Genomic DNA, 27,691 nt, shown 5'->3' on the forward strand with positions numbered 1-27,691 from the left:
AAGATATGGAAGATATTTTTCATATTGCATCCTTTATTCAGTTTGTTGCATTTTGTAAATTAAGTTTTGTTGTGTTGATCTATCAAAGGAGAAAAGACTTAATGCTCCTTTTATATACACATATTATGAAATATTTGGTTGCAGCAACCACAAACCTTTTGGATTTAATGGTGACTTTAAGCTGACGGCTCTCCTCGTTAGTAATAATTCAACGGTGTGAAACTGAAAAAACAGGGAATCCTTTGAAAACGATGACTGTTTCTAATCATTTTATTGAGATGTACCACAGCAGTGAGACACTGAAACAACCTTAAAAAACGTCATTACCCAGAATTACGGTTTAGCTGTAAATATGACACAGTGTTCACCAGTGGTTTGGATTGAAGCGCACAGTTTTATCACACTTTTATGATGACTGATTGTGAAACACTAAATGAACTATAGGCAGCATGTTGCAGGAAGCAGCCGCTTTCTGTGCAGCTCATCGCGCTCACTCCGCCTCAAAGTCTTTTGGGACAAAGTTGGCTGTGACTTGGTCTCCTTCCTGTTTCTGACATAACGGTTCAAATTAAACTTGCTTTCAGAGTGAGAAAAACATTTAGTTGAAAGCCTCTAACTTTTCTCACTGTAGATCTGCAGATATTCTAGTGATTTTCCACTCTCAGCCTCACACTTGACCTACTCTTCACATGTTGATGTTTGGGGTTAAGGAGCTTGCGGGTGCAGTGGAAATCACAATTCTGCAGACGCAGACTTTTAAGATGGAGGGGGAAGAAATAGAGGAAGTGGGTAACAGCGTTGGCTCCTCTGGCAAAGCTGCCCATTGGGTAAGACAAAGGTGGTTGTTTCTGAGTGCTTTTTACCGAGTGAGTACACGTTGTGCAGCACACGTGTAGAAATAGGTACCTAAACCAAATCCCGACCCTCTATAGAACCATGTCAGCATTTGCTTACAGTAACAATATCACCTTGTTGTCCTTTCACACTGTGCCAGTGTTATTCCCAGCGGGTGTCTCCTCCATCATCCTTTCACCTCGACATCGTGTCTTCTCAGAGTGCTGAAACAACGTCAACAAAACAAACAAACAGAGGCACAGACAGCAGCAACAAGATTCACAGTCAGAAGCTGCTCAGTAAATGACCACTTCATCTACTGCTGATGGATGTCCGATTTTTCTTTTCCTAAAATATCTCTGACATGTGCTGTTTGTGATGTTTTAAAATCTATGAATTATTACCACATCAATGATAGGATAACCATACAATTACCACAAACAACTGGACAGTAGCTGAAGAGACTGGCAGCCTCCGCATGCCTCTACTGCACAAAATGAGGAGAAATCACTGTTCTTACAATGCAAACTGAGAGAAATCTCTCAGAGTTGATGGCAGCTTGTGAGATCACCTCCAGAATGTTTGTCCTCCTCTATAAAGCCAAAAAAAACAACAAATACACGTGGAGTAGTACTGCAGAGATGGAGGAGGGGTAAGAAAGAGGAGGGTTTTAATTCTGAGAAATATAAACATTAACCAGTAGCAATTTTGTGACGTAGAGGCTACTAATAATCTTGAATTCCATGAAGGCAACACAATAATATAACCTTATCTCTCTGTGTTTTGTGTCTCTGCAGGCAGACTGAGCAACTGCACTCACCCTCTGGTGCCAGAACATGGAGGCTTCCGCTGTGATCCGTCCCCATGTCGAGGTTTCCCCCAGAAGAGCTCCATCCATTTCTTCTGTGAGCCCGGGTACCACATCAACAGCAAGGTCCGTGTCTCCAGGTGCCGCCACGGGAGGTGGCAGCCTCCAATACCTGCCTGCATCCCTATCAAAGGTAAGAGTCATGAAGACTGAATTCTCTGGATTCTAATGTTTTCTACGTATCCTTTGAGGTTCAAAAGGTTTGTCCATTAACGGATGAGTCTATCAATAGATTAAACATTTTCTTGTTTCACCTTCTCAAATGTGAGAATTTGCTGCTTTTTTACTTTGGTTGGTCGGACAAAATAAGTCATTTTTGGCAACAACAACACTGTACCGGGAGTCTCTTCGTTCTGATGAGGCCTCAGCAAACATGAGCCTTGATAAATAAAGTTAAGATATGCGATTGGCTCAGCATCTGTCTGGGTGGGAGGAAAACCTTTACATCTGAGTTGTTATTTACAAGTCAAATGTAAAGTTGTTATTTATTGTGTTTTTTGGATTTATAACAAAAGGACAATTATTGAGGACAGTGAGCTCAGAGTTCACCTTGATCCTTTCATAACATGTCTCGCTGAGACGGGGTTTTGGGTCTCTTCCTCCAAACCTTAAAGGAAATCAGATTCAGCGTGTTTTATACAACATCCACCATGCTGTCAGTCGTAGCAGGGAGAACATTTCAATTCTGTGGAGCTCAGTAGATCGCGCACAAACAGCCGGGTTAGTAGTTCGATTCCCTCTGGGGCCTCTCATGTTTAACTGTCTGCTCTCTCCGGGTCCTGAGTTTGGAGTCAAGTCATGTGACATGTGATTGCCTTTATTAGTAAGCAGATGTTCTTGGACGACTGTATACATCTCTTGACATTTCCCAGCAGCCCCGGGCGTCACACAGCATTCCTCCGTGATTAGCTCAGTTTCTAATTTATTCATGACTCATCACAGCTTTGACCCAGACCCACGTTTAAGGGCTGATTAGTCACTTTATGACAGTTCCTTCTTGTTATGAGTGTTCAGGAAGCAGACGGCGTGTAGTTGCTATGGTTGGGTTATGGGGTTTGATTCTCAGTGGGTTTAGCTATTCCTAAAATATGTGTTATAGCCTATTCCAGACATGAGATGTGATCCGGCTGTGTGAGACTCCTCAAAGGCCTCTGGGAGTTTTTAGTGCAGCACAAAATGTTTTTGTATTTTGTTTGCGATCGATTTTTGTCTCTTCTCACAAAGTCATGAAAGTCTTTCCAGTCCGATCTGATTCTACATGTCATCTTTAATCAGTAAGATCAGGAAGAATCTTGGGCTGGTCCCTCTGATACAAACCCAGCAGCAGCAGCAGCAGCAGCAGCAGCAGCAGCAGCAGCAGCAGCAGCGCGTTTATCTTTTGACCTACTTAACAGCAACATGCAGACATGCTCAGACTCTCTGCTGGGGAACTTGAAGCTTTACTTTCCTCAGACCAGTTCCGACTTCCTCTGTCGCCATTCACTCAAACACGCTGCGACAGGAAGTCAGAGCTCAGAACGAGGAAGTGGGTGAAGCCACCATAATAACCATTAAACATTTCCTCAGTGTTGACGCTGTCAGAGCCTCATGGAAAGCTATTGCCATTTAGTCAGGGGAACAGAGAAACCACATCACGAGATGAAACGCTTCCTCTCATAGATCTTGTATTTGATAATCCTTTTCTGTTAAGCCCGTCTAGCCAGAATACCTGTTTTTTTCCATATTAATTGTAAGTGTGTAATCTTCTTGCATAGCTTCAGCTCATTGTCTTAAAGTTGTATCTACCTTTTGCAATTATATAACCACCAAATCAGCATTTTAAAATGTAACACAAGCTACATTTGCTGTTGGATAATTGGCCAGATGAGATCTTTTTGCAATTAATGATTAGTTTCAATGTTTATTTCTCGATTAATCATTTAATATATTAAAAACATCGTGGGAAAAGGTTCATCACAAGTTTTTAGCTCCCAAATGGACATCTTCAAATCGCTTGTTTTGTCCGGCCAAAAGTCCAAAAGCCAAAAAAATTCAGCTTACACTTTCTCAGGTCACTTCCTCCAGAAACAGCCCATCGTTGTGTAGTTTTTGGTGTCTGTAGTTGTGTTTCTACTCTCAACATTTGTCTTTCTCCCCCTCAGAGGGTCCTAACGTGAACTCTGGCGACAAAGTGAACGACTCGATGCCCAGCATGGCCACAACAGCAGTAGGCGTGTCCATCTTTCTGCTCACCACCACTGCATGCCTGGTTGTCAAGTCCCGCCTCTACCCCTGTCAATCACACAGGTAAGAAGAAGATTAGTTACTGCAGTGATTCCAAACCAGGGCTACATCCACATATTTGTGTTCCACAAAAGGATTCTAAACTCCACCGACGTGCTGCGATGGAGAGTTTATGAAAACTAGTTACTGTAGCACACTGATGATGATGATGATGATGATGAGCCGCTCCAGAACAAATGCAATATAAAATATCCAGAAGCACAATGTTGTATAAAATAAATTGTAACCATGTCTACCTTTTTATATGATAATAGTATCAAATAAATGAACACATTTGGGACCTGACAGGTGGTGTCGATGAGGAGGTTCATCAGACAGAAATGGTTGGGGACCACTGATGGAACAGTTTTGTAGGAAAACAAGTGAAACTGAACCACAACAGGCAACAACACCTGTACAACAACACCTGCTTATTCCACATGAAGCAACTCTCTCTCTCTCTCTCTGTCCCAGCAGTCGTCGCTCGTCAGACCAGCTGGACTTGATGGCGGACGGACTTCCTGTGTCTCTCCCCTCCTACGAGGAGGCGGTGTACGGCAGCTGGGGGCAGCGCCTCCCCGCCTGCTCAGCTCCCGGACCCACCCAGCTTCTGTTGGCTCAGGAGGCTCCCAGCTGTCACCAGACTCTCAACAACCAATCGGACGGCAGTCACCGTCCCCTCCTGTCCAGCCATAGCCCCGAAAACCCCCCTCCCCCTTACGAGGAGGTCCAGTCATCACATCCCAGAGACAGGATGAGTGACGGGGACGTCCGGCATCTACGCGTTGCACTTTCAGATGACAAGGACACTTGATTGACAGACTGTGGGGTTCATATGTGACACAGGGTGCAGTTGTTTAGCAATGAAGGCACGGTTTTGATTGACAGCTAATTGCTGCAGTGCAGTGTTTACTCTGCAGATGATAAAAGCCAAATGACGGCTGAAAAGAAACAAAAAGACGGACTGACAGCAGACTCCTGTGCTGCCTGCACTTTTCCTGGTTGGCTGCAGCTCACCAGGATCAGGACACTCTGTCCTATCACACGGTATTTTAGACAAAGCTGATAAACTCTGATTGGCCAGGTGTTAGGTCACAAAGACCTGACCGAAGAGGGCTAAAGTGCATCTATAAATGAAATGTTGATTGCATAGTGTGTTGTATGAATGTATGTGGCAGAAGAGGGTTTATGTCTGGTGAAAACCTTGTATCCAGAATGTTTTCTCTTCAGGAACAAAACAATGCATGTCATTGTTTATGAGAATGTAATTCTTCAGTTTAAATATAAAAATCTTGAGAAAGTATCACCCAAACTGGAATGATGAGGTTTTCACTGGACAGCAGTCATATAAAAGTGTGTGTATGTGTGTGTTTTCAGTGTTGTTCTGGAGACGTCGTCTATCCTTCCTGTCAGTGACGGGGCTAATCGAGGCTTCCTTCGTGAAGTTGCCGGTGTGCTGTTGCAGAAACCTGTGTGTTTCCTCGGCAACTGACTCTATTCCATTTCTATCTGAGACTGTTGTACAGCCTTTCTCTTTGAGTCATATTGGATTGTGGTGCACATGTTGTGGACTTGGAGCCAGCGTGGTGCACAGATACTTGGGTAATAGATGGTGACTTTGTGAAACTCAATTTGGACCAACAGCTTGTTGTGATGTTAATTTAAAAAAGATGTTAATTTTGTGTACAGCAGATATTTAGAGACTTGAAAATGCTTGGAAACCAAACAGTCTTTAAAAGTGTTTGACCTGTGTTCATTCAGTGGTGAGTGAAGTAAAAACAAATAATATTTTGATTAATATACATGTACAGTAACAAGAAAGGATTTTACATTTATTTGCCCAGGTGGCGTTGGTGACACCTTGGTGCTTTTATTAAAATAATCCTCTAAATAACACAGATGTGGGACCAAATCCCCCAAATAACGTGAAACTCATCAGTGATCAAACATTGATTTCCTCTCTGTGACCTCTTCAGAGCAACTGACGCCTTCACAGACCTTGAATGTATATTATGTTATATTTTGTGGGAACAAATCTAACTATTATATGGATTGTAATACTTACAGAAAGATTATTTGTATATTGTATTATAGCACAGAATTATATGCTGAATAAATGTTGAGATGTTTCTTTTTTTGACATCTTGGCCTTGTTTGTGACTTGAAGTTAATTTGCGTCATCTGGGTTTGTCAGTATTGCAGCACATACAGGACACACCTGAGGCCTGTACTGCAGAGCAGGATTTGAGGTTAGCGAGGTAACCTCACGGTTAACCCTGGGTTTGCAGGGTTACGACGGTGGTTCACATTTTACCGTGGTACATCACCATGGTAACTTATGCTGCAAACCTAACCTGCTCCGGAGCAGGTTAATGCTCAAGATAACAGATCAACTCATATAAAAGCACCGTCTACTGACCAATCAATTCTCTTGGAAAATGGCATCACTAATCATAGAAGATCCCGTGGAGCTCAGTGTGGATCGTGAGAGGGTCTCTTAGGGGGGCAGAGTGTTTTTTTTTATGAGAGATATAGATTCTGGTCAGAGGGAATGACTTACGTGTGCATTTCGTTGTGCTTTTGTACACCGATATCATCCTCCGACAGAGACTGACTGTACTAAAGCCTTGTACTTGTTATACCTATAAGATATGAATGTAAGCCTACTCACTTTAATTTGCTCTCAAGTCCCTTTGAAACACTGGGGCTGCAGCTGATAGAACAAGACTAAAATTGTCATACACATCATAAGAATACATCTAAACAACAGATGAATAGAATACACAATGTAATTATAGTCAGATCTCCTCACGCCCTAATGACGGGGCAGTGATATTTTAAGCCGCATGCATTCACACAATGTGATTTTTTGCCAGCGGTCCTTCCTGCATTTGGCAGCTGCAGCTGTGTTGCTTTTAGCCTGGATGATGTGGTTAACTTCTTCGTATTTGTCTAATATCATAGTTTGCTCTTTGGTTGTAACATTTGCTGCTCTGCTGCCAGAAGACGTGTCCATGTTTCCCGGCTTGACTTACCGAGTTGATGCAGAGTTGACCTGCTGCAGGTCAGTCCACACCACAACAACAACATTGGGCAATAACGTTGATAATTGTTTTCTTGTGTCAACAGGAAGAGAAATTAATGTAAACACTATCAGAGCTCAATAACAACAGTGACTTTCTGAATTTGTGAAAACGTGTTCACCTCACCATGGATGAGTGAAGACGGAAGTTTAAAAGATAAAAACCTGCAACCTTTTGCATGTTGCACTGACCAGATTCTGTAGGAATCTTTACTGCATAATGAAACCAGACATACATTTACGTTTTTAAACACCAGCAAGTACCTCTTTAGTTTTCATATTGTGCAAAGAACATTGAGTGTTAAAATTTGATGAAAATCATCACTTTCTTAGATTTCTGACACAGGATGATAACACATGGACATTTTAAGATGTATAGATTTTAAAATAATCAAAATAAGTTTTGTTGATCGGTGCTAATTGCTTTATTGTTTCTACTACTACAGTTTATTCTTACAGATAATAAGTGTGGCCTCATGTTTCTTTTTGCCTTTTTGTGTTTATTCCAAACTGTCCATAAACATGAAACACATCACTTCCTGTGAGGATTCTTTCCATGGAAACAGGATAGTGATTCAAATACTCGTTATGAATCATTCCTGTAAGAATCATTACAAGGACTGACTGCTGTATGAAACTGGTGTTTGTTGCAGTGCAGCGGTGGCACGTGATGGTGGTGATTAAGGGTTAAAAATCAGACTTCCTGCTTTAGTCTGATCTCTGGGCATGTTGGAGGAGTTTGTCCAGTTTGACCAAAAGAAGAAGTCGGTTGGATGAGTCTGTCAGGACATGAAAAGGAGAAGAGTTGGTCCCGTTTACTGTAAACAGTCAGCTGTGGTTACAGTCAGATGAATGGATGGATGTGGACAAGTCATTGATAAAGACAAACCAGTGTTTCCCAATACCAGGGGTGGGACATAATTAAGTACATTTATTCAAGTACTGTACTTAATTATTTATTTTCACTTTCAACTTCACAACATTTTAGGAAAATATAATATAACTCTGAGATACTGAATGAAATTCGCAACATGAATCAAGACCTGCAACAGAAAATACAGAAAGTGGGAGATAATAATTTCGACTCACTGAATTCAGACGTTGCTAAACTAGGCTCCAGAACCAGTGAGGCCGAGGGAAGAATCTCACAGCTGGAATACGAGAATATCCGCCAGTGTGCGGAACCAGTGAGTGACTCCAGTGCGTGATATCAGTGTGTGGAAGCAGTGTGATTCCAGAGCCTTCCAGCTCTCTATCTACACCTGGTTAGTTTAACCAGGTGTAGATAGAGAGCTGGAAGGATAGAGACAGTCCAGTGGTTCCCAACCTAGGGGTCGAGTCCCTCCAAATGGTAACAAGATAGATCTGAGGGGTCGTGATATGATTAATGGTGTAGGAAAGAAGAAAAAAAAACTATGTTCTGTTATTATGCAAATCTATTTTAATTTTTGGGATTTTCTAATTTTTGCTTATGTGAAATATTGGATAAATTGATCCCTTTAAACTTCGAACAGTTATATAAATAAAAACAGCAGTTCACAGTCAACACTTTGTTTAATGACATAATACGGTTTTGTGTTTTAGTTAGAATATCACTTTCAAGCTAAAAGCCTGTGCACATTGACCGCAAATATGTGATTTATCTGTTTGGACTGTGATGAGGCGATCAGACCTGCGTTGCCGTGGATAGACGCTCCTGTTCCTGGGAAGATAAACATTTACTGATAATCACCTACAGCTTACAGCCGGAGCCGTGCCTCCCTGAGTGAGGTCAATGTTTCACCTCTGAACACAGATCACACAGCAGCTTCACATTCGCTTCAACAGCTTTATTTAGCTTAAGAATGCATACAGGATAAAGGGTAAAAGCAAAAGAAAGCATAACAGTTTCTAATTTTGGGGACTGTTAGCGCAGACTTCAATGAAATGGCTTTTCTTGGATAATAAAAGGCACATAGAACTTTGGAAGAGGAAAGTGAGGAAATGTCTGAAATAAAAACTGTAATTAGGACAGATATTTAACAGGGTGGGCCGTTTTAGGGTTTATATGTAGGAAATAACAGAAGTCTCCTCCCCATCTCAGACGGTGCAAAAGCATCACAATATATCATCAAACACTGCAACTGAAAACTACAAGTCTACTTTCAGCTCGTACATGTATAACTAATGACAAAACATGAATACTTGTGCTGAATTACATGTCTAATGAGTATATAAACAAGCTGACTCTACGGTTTGTCTCATTAATGGTAACAGCTTCAGTGCTGCAAATTAATCTGATTATATATTTACAATTATGATAAAAGGACAAATCAAACTGCAGAAAATCTGCATGATTTATGATTTGTTTGAGTCCACTGCCTGAATGAGTTCACCACAGAGGAAACACTTCACAGTCATGGTGATGGTTACTAAACTTTCCTGTGATTGATCACCTGACATTAGCTTTATGGGAGTGTTGGATAAGGTAACTCCACCCACGTGGCGCCTCAGGAAGATTAAAACAAACACCATTGTTGATTGTTGGTTTTTGATAACACAGTAATAACAGTTCAGAATTCATCTTCCTGGTAAATGCACTATTACAAAGTGTATAAAAAGACGTAAAAGTTTGCCACTGAAATAAACGATGCCACTGATATTTGCACATTTGTTTGTCATCTGGAAGAACACAACATGGCAGTGAGATAGATTTTGTTTGAACTCAAAAGAAAAGTATAACAGCAGAAAACTTCATATTCGACAGATGTTGGCTCAAAGTCAAAGCAGAGCATTAAGGGAGTTCCTGCGCACATTTAAATGATGATAGAAGCACTGAAACAGATCAAATGTGATAAACTTGAAAGCTGCGATAAATTGAAATGAGCTTCTTAGAGAAATACATTTCAAGGTTTGTTTCAATGTTTAATCGAAGTAGGATTTTAAAAATCTTAGCACCACCTGCTGTTTCCATGAAACAGACTGACCACAATGATGGTTTCTCACATTAAATCAGTGATAAAGAGTAAATGTAGAAAGAAAACAAGTGACTTTGCAGTGATGGGTTAAAGAAAGCGAACTGCAGTGCTGTCAGCACCTCCCACCTGCCCAACAACCCAACATGAGTGACAGTCCTGCTTCAGCTACAAGCATCGTGGTCACCTCACCTTAGGGTTAAGCAGCGTGTGTGAGTTTATATTTGTGTGCGCTCAGGTTGCTGTGTTTGAAGACAGATCCGGTGTCGGCCTTCTGGCTTTAAGCGCAGATGTCAAGCCAACTATGTCAAGTCAAAGGCGAGAGAGGCGGCGACAGGTCAGGTGGGAGAGGTATGAACATGTCCCTCATCAGAGCTGGAAGATAGAGACACGCAGTTTGAAACTTTGGAAGTGTGATGACAACCTCCTTGCTCTCATACAGAGGGACAATTTTGGGTGGAATATCACTTCAAGGCCTCATTTACACCTAATTTTAACATCTGGATACAGAAATTTGCATATTATAAAAGGCAGGCAGAATTGAGATAATGAGAAAGCTTTATAATACCAAATGTAAATACAATGGCTCCATAATCTGATGCTACAGATACATCACATGTTAATATCACACGTAAATGAGGTTTTAGATGGATATAAAAAATATATAGCAATCTTTTTTAAAAATCAGAAAAAACACATTTAAGAAATCAGTAAACAACAACTTTTAAATATTGGACATGAAAACTACATTAGGTGACTGGAGAACATGTGCACACAATGCTCTGCACTGGTGCTTTGATACATAATGACCAATGTGAACCATATATGAAGAAAAAGATTAACTATAACTGATCCTGGAATATTTTGTGTCTTAACTTTTAAGAATAAATAAATCAGTCAGGCGGATCGGAGATTAAAAACACAGTTCAGAAGAGAATCAACTGAATCTGTTGAGGCAGGAGAGATGTTCCATTTAAAACAAATACAGAGCTGTAGACCTCCAACATGGCCACCAAAAAGTGTCATGTCACCACAAACAAGCGTGTGTTGAACAAGCTTTTCGTTTTGAACTCCTCTGGGAGCCAAAAACATTACTGTCGAACCTCAAGCGCTGATCCAGATTTATGATTTCATCATTTGAAGTTGAGACTCACACTGATTTCAAAAGCCTGAGGCTGAAACTGTTGAATCAGTTTCTCTGTAACTGCGAGTGTGTTATCTCACCTGCCGTACTACAGAGTCCCTGTATGCCTCCTAACAGAGGGTCTCTGTCTGTGAGCAGCCGACTCTGCATCCCTGGCCCCAGGTCCAGGACCGAATCTGATTGGTCGGTTTCCTCCAGACAGCCCTGGACACGGAGTTTAAACAATGATCAGAGGGAGTGAGGAGATGACACACCTTGACAAGTCAAAGCTTAGTTTGATAAAACTGTCTTGAACAATTTTCATTAATTGGGTTGAAATCATTCCCTAAGCTCTATTTTTTAAAGTTAATTATAATGATACATTCGGTGTAAATTGAGTGATTAGAGAAACTGAAATATTTCAAACCATGTAAATATAATTTAAATATTGATTTAACAGTTTCACAGTGATCAGGGCTTCAGTGTCGAGATAAATACACTCATTGTTTCACTAATAACCGCTGATGTTATGTTCGGTGCTTCCTGTGAAAATAATTAGAGTGCTGTGAGATGTTTTGGATGAAGGCGTCCGTGTAATGATCTGATAGTATGTAACTCATCAGATTTGGGGATTTAACTGTTTCAAATCAACCAAACTGAAGTGAATCAAAGCACACTGACGGACGCTTTTGTTTCATGTGACAGTCACGACTGTGTTCTCCTCTCTACTCTGCCAAGAGTTCAGACTTATTAATAATCAAGTCAAATGATTGTCCTGCTGAACCTTCTTCTGGAAGTTTCACTTGTTTCAGGTAAATGTTCTTTATTATTATCAAATACATACATACCTTTCATTCTCTAAAGCACTTTGTAAACTTCTTAAAGGTGCTGGATAAACACATTTTCCTCCTCTTCCTCCTACCTTCCTCTTCCACTCACCAGTAATCTGTGGCTGAGAAGAAGTTCCTCTTCTATTGAGGAAGCATCTTGTTTCTGTCTCTTGTCCTGAATCCTCAGCTGGGACTCATCTGGGTTATGAGTCCTTAAAGAGAGACGGACAGAGACAGTTTTGTTTTTTACATGCAGAATCTTGTGACTTGCATTGTAAACTGTGTACAACCTACTTTGCCAACACTACATTCAAGCAGGTAAAGAAGTGAATAAGTAGCTGGTGTTGGCATTCAGCCCAAAGTACAGCTGAGGACATCCACTAGCCTTCCATGCAGAAGTGAGCTGATGGGTCCTAGTTTGTCCTGAAGTGGCCACCGTACAGAGGATAAACCCATTTGCTTTAGCTAACAACATGGCCTTTCCTGTTGCGCCACCCTCTGGACAAATTGTACATTTTGTGTCCCACTAGATGTAAAGTGTAAAATGATGTTTGTTTCTGGAGTGTGATGAACATTTATTATCCACTAGATAAAGTCTCAACTCACGAAACAAAGCTTGTGAATCAGTCAGTATTTCACAAATTATTATAGCATTAGTGTTCAATGTGTGATATGTTAAAAGCTAATAATAATCATATAATAAAAGGTATGCTTACTATACTGATCATCTCATTTTGGAGTGAAATACTAACTAAAAGAACCATCAAACATGTTTAGATTTCTGCAGCTCCAGTTATGCTGTGTGAACATCCTTTATTTAATTATCAAAGGCTACATAGACAAATATAATTCATCCACCGGGAACTGGCCTGTCCTACCGTTTCCTGCTCACTCTGACTGCATGTGTCACAGCTTCAGACGATGAGGACGAAGGTTTGCCTGCTTCCACTGGCAAAACACTGAGGACGGTCAGCTGGAAGTCATCGTCCATAGAGATGTAAGGAGCCAACATGTCCAGATCCATCCCCTCCATGTCCTGAGAGAAAACAGACAGGAAACTGAAGTCAAGAGAGGAAAACAGGTATGATGTCATGGCTACACAGACGGACAAGATGTCCACGTCAACACTTTATGTGTGAAAAATGTAACAAGGATGAGTTTCATTTGGTTTGAAATGACCAAAAGTGATCCCTCTGTTTGTGTGGACATTTTTATGAGTTTTCCATTTCTTATATACATTTTAAGGTTCCACCATCAACATTTAGTTGACAACTGGTTTTTAGTGTTTATAGTCATCAGATTTGAGCAGGTTGGATCTGATGGGTAGTTGATAGTTTAAGGTCATTTCTGTCTTATGTTGTCTGCTCTTTGGAATGACATCTTCATTTTTGCTTTCACCACTTTTCACCAAATAGTCAGATATTCTACCAGGAGGAGATCAGATGAAACCAATTTTCCTCCAGATTTATGTCCCAACTGTGACAACTGCAGGTCAGAAAATGCTGTCAAAAGTAATTTTATAACAGTTATACAGCATGTTTGTGCTGCAAGCTGTATTCTTATTTGATTTTCCCTGTGGGATTTGTGGTACAGATTTTTTTTTATTGAATTGACATGCAAACAGACAAAAACATGGTCTTCTAAGAGGAGACTGTCGCTGGTACAAACAAGATCATATGGGCCTGTTTCAGCCTCTCCACTTGTTTACCAGTCAGTTTTAAAATAGATTTTTCGATTGGTCTGATTACCTTTGAAACACTGGTTTAGCTCCCAGCTATATTGCTGAATTACTGCTCCCTCGTGAGCCAGAGCCTCAGATCCTCAGGCAGGGCTCTGCTGACTGTTCCTAAGTCCTGGTTCAGAACTAAAGGTGACGGGGCTTTTGCGGTCAGGACCTCTCAGCTCTGGAACTCCCTGTCTGAAGATCTGAGGCTTGTTGTAGGTACACGTTTGTTTTATTATTGTTTACATCTTATAATATTGTCATTTTTTTTGCCTCCTGACACGTTTAATCCTTCTGTGTAAAACACTTTGTAACTTTTGAGAGGTTTTGGAGAAATAAAGCTTATTATTATTACTTTTATGTTTTCTGCTCTTACCTCCTGTCTTTCTCTTGTCTTCTGACCATCTTCTGACCAAATGGCAAAGAACTTCTCCACCTCGCTGGTGTCCATCACGTTCTCCTCACAGCTCTGAGGAGGTCGACAGACATCACAACACAGAAAATACAAAGAGAGAGAGAGAGGAAACAGTTAAATCACACAGAGAAACGAATACTTTCAACGTTGAAAGAAGATTTAAGGCTCATATTTACCAGGTCAGAATCAAGTGAGGAGGTTGGTGATGATGATGAGGGTGGAGTGATGGGGTTGAAGATGGGTGAAAGCAGCTGTCGCAGCTGTGGACTGCACAGATCCTGAGGGTGGTCCGGCACGGAGTTTGGACTGGACGGACTGGCGAACGACAGCTCAACAAAATCTGAGCCAGAAAAAGAAGAGTTCAGAAAACTGAATAATTCAACTCTTTGAAGATTGAATTTAAATCTAAACACTTTACATTATATGGCAAAACCCCTTAAACTCTAACTTAAGACACATATCTGGGACACATGACCGTCTTAATTTAACTTGAGTTTATGACTAAAACTGTAAAACTGACCTCAGCTGCACTTCGTGCTAATTAGCAAATGTTAGCATGCTAACATGCCTAACCCTAAGATGGTGAACATGGTAAACATTAAAACTTAGTGTTGTTTTGCCTTAAAAGCAGAAGAAAGTAAAACTCCAGACAGCATGCTACTGATTGAACTGAACTGAATGAATAAAGAGAAACCATAGCTAGTTTACATCTTGGGCAATGAGGTAAACTAATAACTAACTCTTTGTGTCTCACCTCCTGTCAGAGGCACGATGGCGTCTCTGGCCTCAGGAGCCAGCTGGACGAGCTCCTCTGGCTGCTCCTTCAGTTTGAAGAAGAGCTCTGCTGCGCTGCTGGGACTCGAACCTGCGTCCTCAGTCTGACAGGAGCTGGCGAGACGCTCACTGACAGGGTCAGAAGTGTCAGAAGTCCCATAATCCTCTGCTGCGAGCGCTGGTGAGTGGGGTTCAGCCTGGCCACAAGGGATCTGCTCAATGGAGAAAACAACATCTGGCTGCTCCACGGCACTGCAGAAGAAGAAGACGACGATGACGACGACGACGTAGAAGGTGAAAAAGAAGAAGACAGAGTGAGAAGAAGAGAAAACAGAAGAAAACGTTGGCATTTTGGTGATCTTTTGGTTTCTAAGGAGTTTGTAGTTTGTTTATATTTACCACTCACGTCCATTATGTTAACTCTACACCACATCCTGTTCTACGTCTTCTTGTTGTGAAAATACTAGCTCTGTCCAGTTATGTGATGCGAGCTGGCTGCTGTTTAAATTACCTGAGTATGAAGTTGAGGCAGACGATGGCCTCGGGCTGCGACGTCTTGCTGTTGTAGAGGACGGTCGCCTGTGTCTCCGCCCAGACGAAGCCGCTGCTGTTCGCCAGGAAGCGGTAGTGGCTGGTGCTAACCTGACCTTTGGACAGCACTACACAGAGTGGACCAAGAGATGGGGACAGATGGGGGAAAAGGGACAGAAGACAAAATCTTCAAATACAGATGTTATACATTCCTTTGTGGGCTTAAAACATCTACAAAACACATTGACTGACCTCAGCCATGCAGATATGGTGAAAAAGCTCAAATATGCTCATTTTCTTACAGCAGTTCCTAAAAATGTTCTATTAGTGATAAATGTTGTGTTTTTTACATGTTTATAGAAATAATTTAAACTGTTTTCGGGTAGTTTTTATGAACAAATATATTCAACTAAAGTTAAAATGAGTGAAACAACACAGCTTTGTTTATACCACTGATGATGTGATGTACATGTCTCTTTCCTGCTCCAGTACATAAACATACACACATATTAAAACTCACATGTGTACAGGCTCTTGTTGATGTGATGAGAGTCGAGCGCATGATGAAACTCGTAGGCCGAGCGGCCAATCAGATCGTCGGGTTTGTATCCCACCAACTCTGTCACCCTGGAAACAGAAAGATGGAAGACAAACAACAGAAGAATTAAAATCACAAACAAAAAAAAGGCTCAAAGATTTTTTATTCCTCTCTCTCCGTGTTTGTCCCACCTGCCCTCGCAGTGTGTGAAGCGCAGGTCCATGCTGTGGCGAGTGAGGAAGGTGCGGGTGTCCAGAGGGAACTCCACGCTGGACGGGTGAGGGATGGGCTCACACAGCACAGTCATCACTCTGGCTGCAGGAGGCGACGTGGAGCTGCCGCCGCCGCCGCCGCTGCCGCCAAACGGACGCATGCGACCTGTACAGTGGAGAACCTGCAGAAACAGGAAGAAGATTAAGTTAAGATGGAGGGCAGAGTATTGTTTTAGATACCACTTCAGTTCCAGTTCCAACAGAATGCTTTTTTTTTGATAATTTACTGAGAACAAAACATGTTTTTCTAAACCTAAACACATTAAATGCTGCAGCAAGAACTTCTATATTCTAATATAATGATAATATATAATACAATGTACTCAGAAAGTATCTGATCAAAGAATCTTTCTCGTCACTCAAGGCAAGTCGCAAGTCATAGTGCATGCTGAACATTAAAACAGCACTCGAAAATTTCCCTTAAAAAGCTGTTAGCAGTGTTTTTTTTTATATATCTGACATCAAATCCATTCAGTGCAGAGGTCTAATAGTTAATAATATCCAAACTGTGTGGCTCTGCAAAGCCTGCCATGTCAAGGTGTTAGAGAGTTGAGACAAGTTGCCAAGTATGTCAAGTCTTCATCAGTTTAGTGATATAAGAACTGTAAGTGAACATGTAGACTGAGCAGTGTGAAGAGATCAGGGCCGACTGCCAGAGATGGTCTTACCCACTTATAGCTCTTTGGGTGTGTGTGTGTGTGTGTGTGTGTGTGTGTGTGTGTGTGTGTGTGTGTGTGTGTGTCCTCAGAGCAGCTGTTCTTGGCTGTACAGAACCATCCACACTTCAGCACTGAGATAAGTTTGTGTGTGTGTGTGTCTTTGGTAGTACTGAACCTTCCAGGCAGCAGACTTGATGTTGACGGTGCGCCCCCTGTTGGTCAGAGTGCTCTTAATTCGCAGGAAGAAGCTCCTCTCACTCTGCTGTTCTGACAACGGCTTCTTACTCAAACCTGAAAGCAACATGACAAAGCTAACGCGGCTAGCTCACAGAAGTTTATCAACTTAAAGTTGTTTATTTCCAATCCAAGACATTCTGTGTTGAAATGACAGCCTTCAGTGACTGCTTATTGACATTCATAATAATCTCAAACAGCAGCACAGGGCTTTAAATACTGGAGATAGAGGACAGACAGAGAAACTGAAAAGCATCTAATCTTCTTCTCACGAGACCAAAATCTGATCAAAATGAACACACGTCCAAGCTTTATGGTACAACGCCTCTTTGGGTTTGAGAGGAAATCTTGAACATCGTCTCAGTTTTTAAGGATTTTTGTTGTAATAACAAACAGTGCGTCTGACCTGGACATGAAGTCAGCAGGTCTCGGAGCTCCTCCTGATCACAAGGATGAACAAAGTCATAAATACTCTGACCCAGCAGCTCCAGCTGTAGACAACAACAAACAACAACAGCTGTTACTAACAAACAAAAACGGGTGCGTCAGTTTGAGGTTGGAAAGCCGGCTGTATCCATTTTAAAAGTTCAGATCAATCAAAATTGAGTGACATCACATTAAGATGTTTCTTTCATCTGAAATACTATTCACCATACTACTTTGTATTTTGTGCATGTATTTCATGTACAAACGTGTATTTTTGGACAGGTGCCGTGGTTAAAGGTTTATCTGTATTCATTTATCTTCACTGAATCACTTTTGTTTAACTATTTATTGTAGTTCTGTTAAATTAAACAAAACGCATGAAATCAAATGAAATCATCGGCAGGACGCGTTGAATCTTTGCTGAGGGAATTGACACTGAAGCGGTCTCTGCTGGATTAAATCATTACAGCTCTACAGTACACAGCAGGGCAGCACAGTTCACGCCTGCATGCAGTCATCATAACCTACATGTGTTTCAATGACAAACTGGATCTCAAACAGAGCTAAGAATAGATTTAAGGGATGGCGTCTCTCTCTGATCTCCATCCTGCTCGAGTTACTCAGAATAGGTCACGTACTGTCCCAGAGGCTTACAGTAAAAACACCGACTCCAAGAGCCAGAGCCAAAGACAGGTTTAGGAATGAGAAACAATATATCTTCAACACAGAATAAAAATTATCTTGTCCTGTAAAACAAGTGTTCTGAAGTTGAATTAACCTAAAGAGGCTGAAATTCAACTTCTTCTTTTTGTTGTTAAGTGGTGATTCCTCACATTTACATCTGCTACAGTGTTACAAGCAAACTACTACTGGCTGATAAGGTGGAAAAACACTGGTGGAAACAGAAATGTTGATGCTGACTGATCACAAGACCATCACACAGAGAAGCAACTGAGCCCGACACATGAATGTGGAACTGAAGCCAGCAGGTTTGAAATGAAGAGAACAGCTTTGAAGACTAAATGTGTGAACAGATTAAAGACTATATGATCTGTGCGTGTGAAGTTTATTATTAATCTTGTCTTTGCTGCTGTGATGTACCTGTGTGATGCCGATGTGTCTGCAGACGTTTTCTGTCAGGTAGATCATGTCTCCCTCCTCCGTCATCACCATGATGAAACCAGCCAGCGCCTGAGGATAGAAAGTGTCCATTGGATCTTCCTCCTTCTCCTCCTCCTCCTCTTCCTCTTCAGGCTCCTCCTCTTTCTGATTCTCACCCGCTATAAAAAACGACCAGGTGATTATTTCAGCAGACAGAAGAGCATTATTTAAAACTTATGTCTATTTCAGTGTCTTTAATTGCCTGTTGGATTTCTAATAGCTGCCTAATTGGAACTCTGCATCTTTGTGGGCGACAATTTACATGAAGTACCGGTTAGTTCATTTTCCAGCGACTGGACATGTTGCTGCCATATTTTCAGACCTTGTCCTGAACTCACCCAAAGTATAAAAACTTGCATCAACAGTTGCATAAAATAAACCCCTTTTTTTGTCCTCCAGCGAATCAACTTTCAGGTATGAATTGACACGTGCAAATCCTGATGCTTTTTTCATGTTTGTGGACGGAGTGATATAAATTCAGCATTGTCCCTTTTATTATTGATGAGTTAATTACTCACAAAACAGCACTGAGCCCGCTCACATCAGCAGAACAAAAATAACCCGACACTGAATGTGCAAAGCCTGCGACGCTGGATGGATTTCACTGTCATGGTCTGAAGATGAGTTTCTTACCGGGTCGGAGGAGGCGGCGCGTCCGCAGGAAGCTGAGGGCGACTCTCATGATGGCGGATTTGTCCAGGTGGGTGGAGACTCGGCGGGGGAGCGGCAGAGTTTGGGCGAGCTCATAAAACACCTCTGTCTCCTGACTCCGCCTACATCTGGCCGCATCACGAGAACGCAGCTTCCTCTGTTCCGAACTGGTCCTGCAGGAGGAGGAGGAGGAGGAGGAGGAGGAAGATAAAAGCAAAGATGATGTCACACGCCTCACTTCACATTATCTCAGCGTTTTTCTCAGAGCTCTAAAACACAGTTCAGACACTCACTTTCTCTTTTCATTATTCAATTTGACTTGACACAGAACTACACTTCAGTTCTTCCAGTCCAGTAATCAGTTACACGCATATTACTAACTTATGCTGAAAGGAAATTGAACCTTGCAATCTTAAACCATAAAGTTTTGCTGCTGATTCAATCTCTCAGTTTTCCTCTACAGCGTCATTAAAGCTGCATTATGAATCTCTGACTTCTGTCAACCTCCAACAACAAACAAAATGCTGTTTTTAAGAATTTTAATACGTTTCTTCTCCTCAAAAAGTCACATCGACTACCAAACAACAGAGAAAACATGAAGCAAATGATTTTACTCCAGCAAAAAAAGAAATGATTAAATTATAAACATCAACTTTTGGTGCAATAGCAACAAGTCAAGAGTAACATCTTTCAGTCTTCTGGATTTATGAAACACTTTAAGGAGGCATTCAGGATCAGTTGCTTGAACCCAAATAAATAATACACTACACACATCACAGATACTTTGTACTATGATTATGTGTTTGTTTAAAACAACAAAAACCTTAACTATTGCCCTTTCAAAGTCTCATTTAAAGTCTGGAATCTGTAACTGGAGTCTTAAAGTCTCATCTCTGGAGCCTTGGGACCCTCTAATGTCCCTCTGGGATCTCCTCGACTCCACAGCAGCTGTAAATTCATCTCTGGTGTTTTTAAAGGGGGGTGAGACAGAAAGACCTCTGTCTCTTTATAGTTCAGCTCAATAAACATTCCTGGAAGTTATTTTTCAAAGTGGGAACAGAACTGATAGCAAAAATATGGGAAAATGTCCAAAAATGAAGAGAACAGAATGTTATTTATTTCAGCTACTGGGAGACGGCCCAGATCCTCCCTCCCTCTCTTCAAGTGACGATTTGGTGTTTACACTGTAAACTGTCCAGATTAAAGCAACAAATCTAATCTTGTTTACGTTCAGTGTTTATGTTAAATAATTAAAGGATTATCAGACGATATAATGAATCTGTATCAGCCTCAACAATCCAGCATCTGTTGGGCTGAACTTCACAGACTAGCACTGCTCTGCAGAGCTGTGAATACAAGGTGGAAACAAATCTAGCAGATTGCTGTTCGGTCTCAAGTTTCAGGCTCAGTGAACAGATCCACAATCTTCACTCCAAACCCTTCTACACTTTGTTTGAAACTCTCTGAGTATTACATCTTAATTGACTGAATATTGTAATTGTCGTTTCTCCATATCAAAGTTATATTGCTGCCACTTCTGTATATACAACATTTATTACACGGCTGTTTGTCCTGGAAGCTGGTTTTTCTTTGTCCCTGCGGGTCTGAAGGTAGGTGAGGGTGTTGCATGTTGCACAGGGTGTGAAGCCTGCTGAGACAAGCTTTCAGAAATTGACAAAATGAAGCTGAGATAATAAGCGACTTCCTTGTGTTCTGAACATGTCAGTTCAAAATGAAGCAGATGTCTCGACTGTGGAGCTGATATGCTGAGCTTGCATGTTTCCTGTCTGCTCACTCCACTTTAGAGTTGACTTGTTTTCAAGCAGAAAGCACACAGAAACCTGTTAGGAGTTAAATGTGGTGAAATAAAACACCATTCAGTGGTGTTTCCACAGTGTGTGAACTCTATCCTTCAGTATTCTCACAGTGGGACACAATGTTCCTGCCAACTGGCAAAGACTGTGACACACCCCTTTACTGTATGCTCTGCATGACAGGTAGCGTTAACAGCTAAAGCTGATAATCTCTGCAGGAATATTTGAAGTGGGATTAATAAAGTTTGTGAAGCACAGTAAATCTCTGATGACTGAGCTTCACTCACAAAGAGGCAGCTGAAGTTTCCAGAACAAACACAGAGGGGAGCAATCTATTACACCATACTCATCCACACTATGTCTTTTATACAAAGCTTTGAACATGCGCACGTACACACACACACTTGTACAATCTGTGTGTATGTGAGTGTCACAGCGACCTCCTCAGTGCAGCCGAGACATTCCTCACTGGAAGGAACAACACTTTATCTGCCAAGTCTTCGTGTTCATAGCCATATCATTGGAGAAGTAGAGAAAATGACACTTTATAAATCACGCTCACTGTACAAAGAACACCAGGACCAGGAACACTGTGAGTAGCTTTCACCGCAATAGCTTGAAGAGTCTTTACTGGAAACACCTAGCAGTCAATAAGTGTTAAGTGTTAAACGTCAAAGATGGAGATTTATCTTTCAGGTGATGATCCCCAACGTGCCTCAATATCTCAAGTCAAATGTATTTCTATATTTGAGGATTGTCGCGATGCATCTGAGGTGAAGTGCAGCTGAACACACACACACACACACACACACACACAGATACGACCACCATTATACACACACATACTTTCACGCCAGGAGGAATGCCGGCATGCAGACAGACCCACATAAACAAAAACACAAACCCATGTCACCCAGAAACACACACATCAACCGTCAAGCTGAGATAATAAGCGACTTCCTGGTGTCCTGAACAGGTCCGTTCACAGGAGGCCGACTGAACATCGGAAATTGTCTAATTGTTTTAGAGACCAAATAATTGGTCGGCAGGTTAATGGGTAATGAAAGTTGCAGCCTTAATGCAGCACTTGTGTTGCTATGTTACAAATTACAAGCCTACAAACATCAAATGTGACTGGAAAACTAAACTAAAATAAAACTAAAAGTGAACACGATTTAACAACAACAAAATCACAAGTTCGTCTCAGATGGCTTGGCAATCTGTTCAACAGACACAACATACCACCACAGCTGCCGCTGCTGCTGTTAATAGTACTACACTACTACTGTTAATAACGCTGCTTGTAATAATATCATGTCCAACACGTGCAACCTGACACAGCCAGGAGAAGTCTGCCAGCAGGGAGGAGCTTTAGAGAACACAGTGTTCTCGGTCAGTGAGCAGAACTGCACTTGGCCACCATCTCTTATTGCTCAATGTCAGTGTGTGTGTGTGTGTGTGTGTGTGTGTGTGTGTGTGTGTGTGTGCGCCTTCAGCTTCTTTAACACATATACACACACACACACACACTAATCTGTTCAGTAGGTGTGTGTGAACCGCAAGGTAAAGCATAACCAGCAGGTCGGCCTCATTTACAGAGAACACAATGTCCTCTGCTGTCCTCAACCAGAGTCAGAGACAGAGAGACCGAGACAAACACAGTCAGAGAGACATACAGCAGATGAGGAAGGAAGGAAAGCTACAAGAGAGAAGGACAGTTTAAGGAAGTCTAGAGCAAAGACCCAAACACACACACACACACACACACACGACATGCGTATTAAACTCTGAGTAACAAATGAAACTGGGTCTTGTTTGTGTTGGAGGACACTGTTCACCTGAACAAAGTGTGTTGAAATGGGGAGGGTTTTCTTTTCAGTGAGCTCAGAGTGTTGACCTCGAACACACACGTGTTTTTTTACATGTTTTCTTACACTCACACTGGCTTTTGGACGACAATGATATCTGAATTTGCCAACAGCCAATTTGTGTCATTAAAATTGTCGCAAAAATATAAGAAAGCTTCAAGCAATAATTGTTTTAAAGTTAAAAACACATCTGAAGTACTGACGGCTTCAAGGGACATTAAAATGTGTCCCTCAGTCAGAGCCGTGTCCAGAATCACTCCCCCGCTCACCCGCTCAGCGTCCTCTGCATTAAGATCATTACTTCATATGAGATGTACACTGAGATTCTGGAGACTTGCGCATGTCATTTACACGTCTCACAGGCAAAGCATTTTAAGTAAAAAGTAGTGTTGACTGAAAAATAATAATAATCAGCAACTATTTTAATAATTGATTAATTCCAAATGAAGGTGGCAGCAGAAAGTCGGAGCTTTTGAACTAACTTTTAAACAGTTTTTTTTTGAGCTTTTGACTTCAGATTTCAACTTTATTTAGACTTTATTTAAGAAAGTGGGACTGCAGCTATTGATTGTTTTCGTTGTCCAGTAATCGGGCCAGTTATTTTCTCAATTAATCCATTCATCGTTTACGTTATGAAACGTCACAAAATAGTGTAAAATGTCCATCACAGTTTCCTAAAGCCCAAGAAGACGTCTTCAAATCCCTTGTTTTGTTGATATACAGTTTACTATCACAGTACACAGGACAAATAAAGCTGAAAATAGTCACATCTGAGAAGTTAGAATCTGCAGTTTTATAGCATTAATGCTTGAATATAAAGCTGCAACGATTCGTCGACTGAAAGAAACACTTGCTGGTTCCAGCTTCTTAAATGTAAATGAAGAGTCTTTAGGTTCTGGACTGTTTGTAGGACAAAAGAAACAATTTGAAGGCGCCATGTTGGGCTCTGGGAAATTGTGATGAACATTTTTCACAATTCTTTGACATTTTGTAGACTAAACGATTAATGGTGAAAACAACCAGTTTAATTGGTCGTTAGTTGCAGCCGTACTTGAAATTTTACCTTAAGGATTAATCAATGATCAAAATACTTGATTCATTTTATATTGAACGACTAAATTGATGAATCAACTAATTGATCAACTAAAACAACAGTACGCATCAGACTGCACTGTGCTTTTATGCAGCGTTACAAACTCTCCCCATGACCTCACTGGGGGTCCTCTCCGGTCACCGTGCAGGCCTTCCTCCCTCATGATGTCTCCGTCTGGACAGCTATATCCAGCTTCAGTGTTTGTATTAAACACCGGTGGTTATGGCGGCTGACAGGTTAATCTGTCAAAGTCACCTGCATGTTACCAGTTCCTATTTTCAAACTTCACACTGTAACTGTGAGTCAAAAGAATGGTTCTGTGCCAAATGAATGGATGATAACGGTGTTCACAGAAGACATGTATTACGTGCTGTATTTTAATGTGGTACTAGAAAGTATTAACCTTAAATAGTACTGCATTCCTTACTTAATCCTTATGAAAACCACACTGCTGCATCTTTTAGCTTTGAGAAAGTCCTCAGAGAGCAAATACAAAACTAATAATCTCATTTATGTCTGGAGGTGGTAATACATTTTTCAAGCGCTTCAGGATTCCTTCTTTAATTATAAGCTATTTTGGAAGAAGTCTTGATACACAAAGTCACAAGAGGCCAGTCTATACATGAACGTGAACTCACACCTGCAGCTATTTCAATGTGTCTGTGGCTGCTGGACATAATAAAAACAAACAAAACATGTAAAATATGAAATATGAGTCACAGTGAATCCATGAAGAGAAAACCACAATCTGTGGTGGCACTAATGAAGCAGCCTGAGGCCTGAACAAAGGCTGCTGTGGACCTCTGAGTGGCTACAGTAACAACACAGTGCCCTGTGTATACACACGTCACAGCTAAATCATATATATAAATAATGGGGGATATTGTAGTAATATCGCATCTGATACCAGAAAGGATGTTTACTTCACTATGAACTCTATTGAGAAGCACAAACAAAGCCCAGCCCCTGTTTATAGGACATCATGTCTAATGTAAACGATCAGACACGAGAAGACAGTAAATACCTCCGAGCTGGGACATTTCGATCGCACTCTGGGGTTATTTAATGGCTCACTGTGTGATTCGTGTCGGAAAGTTACAGTGAACAAACAATACGACTCGGAACAAGAAGTCATTACAAGTGTATTCTCATAAATCAGTCCTACCGTTTGACCGCGACGGGCTCCTCTTTCTCCTCCATGTTCAAACTGAACTCAGAGCTGCGACTCTGCTGTTTATTATTGTTTATTCTGGCTCGACGAGACTGGAGATACAAACCAGCAGCTGAGTCAAGGTAGCAGCTGTGAGGAAACGCTGCTTCCGTTCAGTCTCTTCAAAATAAAGGTCTTACTGAGCTTCCAGTTTGTACTCGGACACATTTTGTTTTAGATCCTTTATGTCCATAGATGTATTCTTAGACTTGCTATTTGGCCGTGGTGGAAAGTAACTAAGTACATTTACTCAAGTTCTGTAATTAAGTACAGTTTTGAGACTTGTATTAGTATTTATGTTTTATGTTAATTTATAGTTGTTATACAATTTAGAAGGAACTATTGTACATTTTACGCCACTGAATTTGTTTAACAGCTATAGTTACTATGATCCACATGTACATGCGTTGGTACTGATGGCTGTTGAAACACCTGTACACTCACACAGGTGTGTCCAGTTATTGAGGCTGGAGTTGTACAAAGCTACACTGGGACTCACGCGAGGTCACCAAACTGATAAAGTTGAGAGAGCAGCTTTTTGCAGTTCTGGACCAAACCTGTGCCATCGTTTTGCCTCTGGATCTGACACATCGATTGAGGTTTTTAAGCACGTGTTTAAAACGAATTATTTTAGCTTTGTCTCTTTTTGGGTGCATTTACAGTTTTACATTTTAAATTGTCACTCTTTTCTTTTGGTTTTCAGTTGTAACCCAGCTGCATTTTCTGCATTAAGTGTATTATTGTTATCATTTGTTGTCGCTAATGATGGACATATGAACTGGCTGTAACGTTTATTGCATTAGGTGAAACTTCAGTAATCCTCAGTCATGGTGAAAGTAGGCCAACAGATCACAAAATCCATTTTTCCTGACTGAGCTTTTATTGTCATATATATATTTGAGTTTCCGCTCTTACTGGCTGTCACTGCCTCTGACTTGACGCAGCTGACGCTCCCAGCGCGGACGAACCGACGGAGCCGTTCGGACGCCACGCCCCGTGTCAGCTCGACAAGCTTCGTGTTTTCTCGGCTGAGAGGGTTATTTTCTTCCTCCACAGGTGCAGAGAAGTAGGGAAACGGACTGCGTTTGTCTGCAGCGTCCTCTACCGACCACCAGAGAGGGAGGCAGATGTTTATGCTGAAGAACAAAGATGTAAGGTGACAGCTTGTTGGACTTCGTCCTCTCTCATCCAGAACAAAGTGTGTTTAAAGGTTTTAGCTCCTCATCTACAAGTCACATAGCACTTGCATTTTTGCTGACGAAATGCAGTCATCGATTTGATTTAATGTTCTTTTTCTACTCTTCCTGGGATCCATTGGTTTTACATTCATGTCTGGTCGGGGAACTTATCAGCAGACAGCAGAACGGGAACACAACTTTGATAAACTCGATGTTTGATCACAAAACTCGAGCATGTTTCAAGAGTCTGCTCATTTATTTCCTATTCATCTATACTGAATGAATGGAAAATAAAGGAAACCTATGGATCAGTACAGTAGGAAGAGGGCTACAACGTAAAATCACCATATTGGCTCTTTAATGTGCCTCTTTAAAGATCAGCATATACATTTGTGAAGTTTAGTTAGACTTCAGATTTCGTGCCAATGTTCAATAACATTTTAATTGATCATTTCTATGCTGATAAATCTCCCTGCAGAAGCCTCTGAAACAGTATTTAGACCAAAACTCTCGCTTCATAAAATGATTTTATCACTACAATACATGACTTCCTCTGTATTACGAAGCATTAACTCATAACAATTATTGAACAGTTGTAAATAAGTGAAATGGTGATGTAAACATGAACTTTTAAAATGTAAACCTTCATCATACCAACATTGGATATTAACTGAAATTCTACTAGTTTGATGTTATTGTGACATAAATGAATCAATAAGACTAATATAAACCAAACATATCAGTCCACCAGCAGCTCAGTGCTCCATCTCACACACACACACACACACACACACACACAGGATTGTTTCAGGTTTAACGTTTTAATAACAGATCTCCATATACAAACTGGATACAGTGACGTCTTTCTGCCGTTATAACTTCCACCAGAACAGGCATAAAGTGTGTGAAAGCATGTGTGATGCTGTGTGTGTGTGTGTGTGTAAGTGTGCACATGTGGTAACTGTATGGTGATAATAGAGAATGCATATTTTACACATACACGCACAGGCAGAAAAATAAGAAAAAATCTTGTAAGAAAAAACAAAGTGTCCTTACTCGTCCTGCTTCGATGAAAACATGAATGAAATGATATTTGTTCCCTTGGTGCTGAAAGTTGGTTTCTGTGCAGGCGTTGAGAGGAAAACGGGTTTGAGCTTTAAGTTTTCGGGGTACTGTGGCATCCTAACTTAA

General features: G+C 41.1%; 2 protein-coding genes across 3 annotated transcripts in view; one reads left to right on the forward strand and one right to left on the reverse strand.

The window, feature by feature from the left end:
- LOC139285555 (sushi domain-containing protein 6) overlaps nucleotides 1-6,104 on the forward strand; it is an 11,959-nt gene extending 5,855 nt beyond the window's left edge. For both annotated transcript variants that reach the window (XM_070906134.1, XM_070906135.1), the window contains exons 3-5: nucleotides 1,632-1,835; nucleotides 3,844-3,988; nucleotides 4,442-6,104. In XM_070906134.1, coding sequence (XP_070762235.1) covers nucleotides 1,632-1,835; nucleotides 3,844-3,988; nucleotides 4,442-4,778 — 686 coding nt within the window. In that variant the 3' untranslated portion in view covers nucleotides 4,779-6,104. The remainder of the gene's footprint in view (nucleotides 1-1,631; nucleotides 1,836-3,843; nucleotides 3,989-4,441) is intronic.
- Nucleotides 6,105-8,860: 2,756 nt separating this feature from the next.
- hif1al (hypoxia inducible factor 1 subunit alpha, like) lies at nucleotides 8,861-25,349 on the reverse strand. Its single transcript, XM_070905978.1, has 15 exons — nucleotides 25,278-25,349; nucleotides 19,320-19,510; nucleotides 18,627-18,805; nucleotides 17,506-17,590; nucleotides 17,041-17,156; nucleotides 16,126-16,328; nucleotides 15,917-16,023; nucleotides 15,377-15,524; nucleotides 14,846-15,117; nucleotides 14,268-14,431; nucleotides 14,053-14,145; nucleotides 12,832-12,989; nucleotides 12,063-12,165; nucleotides 11,225-11,348; nucleotides 8,861-10,375 (listed from the first exon to the last, which is right to left on the reverse strand). Exons 1-15 carry the CDS (start codon nucleotides 25,310-25,312, stop codon nucleotides 10,308-10,310), a joined length of 2,046 nt encoding a protein of 681 aa, XP_070762079.1. The 5' UTR covers nucleotides 25,313-25,349; the 3' UTR covers nucleotides 8,861-10,307.
- Nucleotides 25,350-27,691: the final 2,342 nt, after the last annotated feature.

Source organism: Enoplosus armatus, chromosome 5 (genome assembly GCF_043641665.1).
Source record: "Enoplosus armatus isolate fEnoArm2 chromosome 5, fEnoArm2.hap1, whole genome shotgun sequence".
NCBI lineage: Eukaryota > Metazoa > Chordata > Actinopteri > Centrarchiformes > Enoplosidae > Enoplosus > Enoplosus armatus.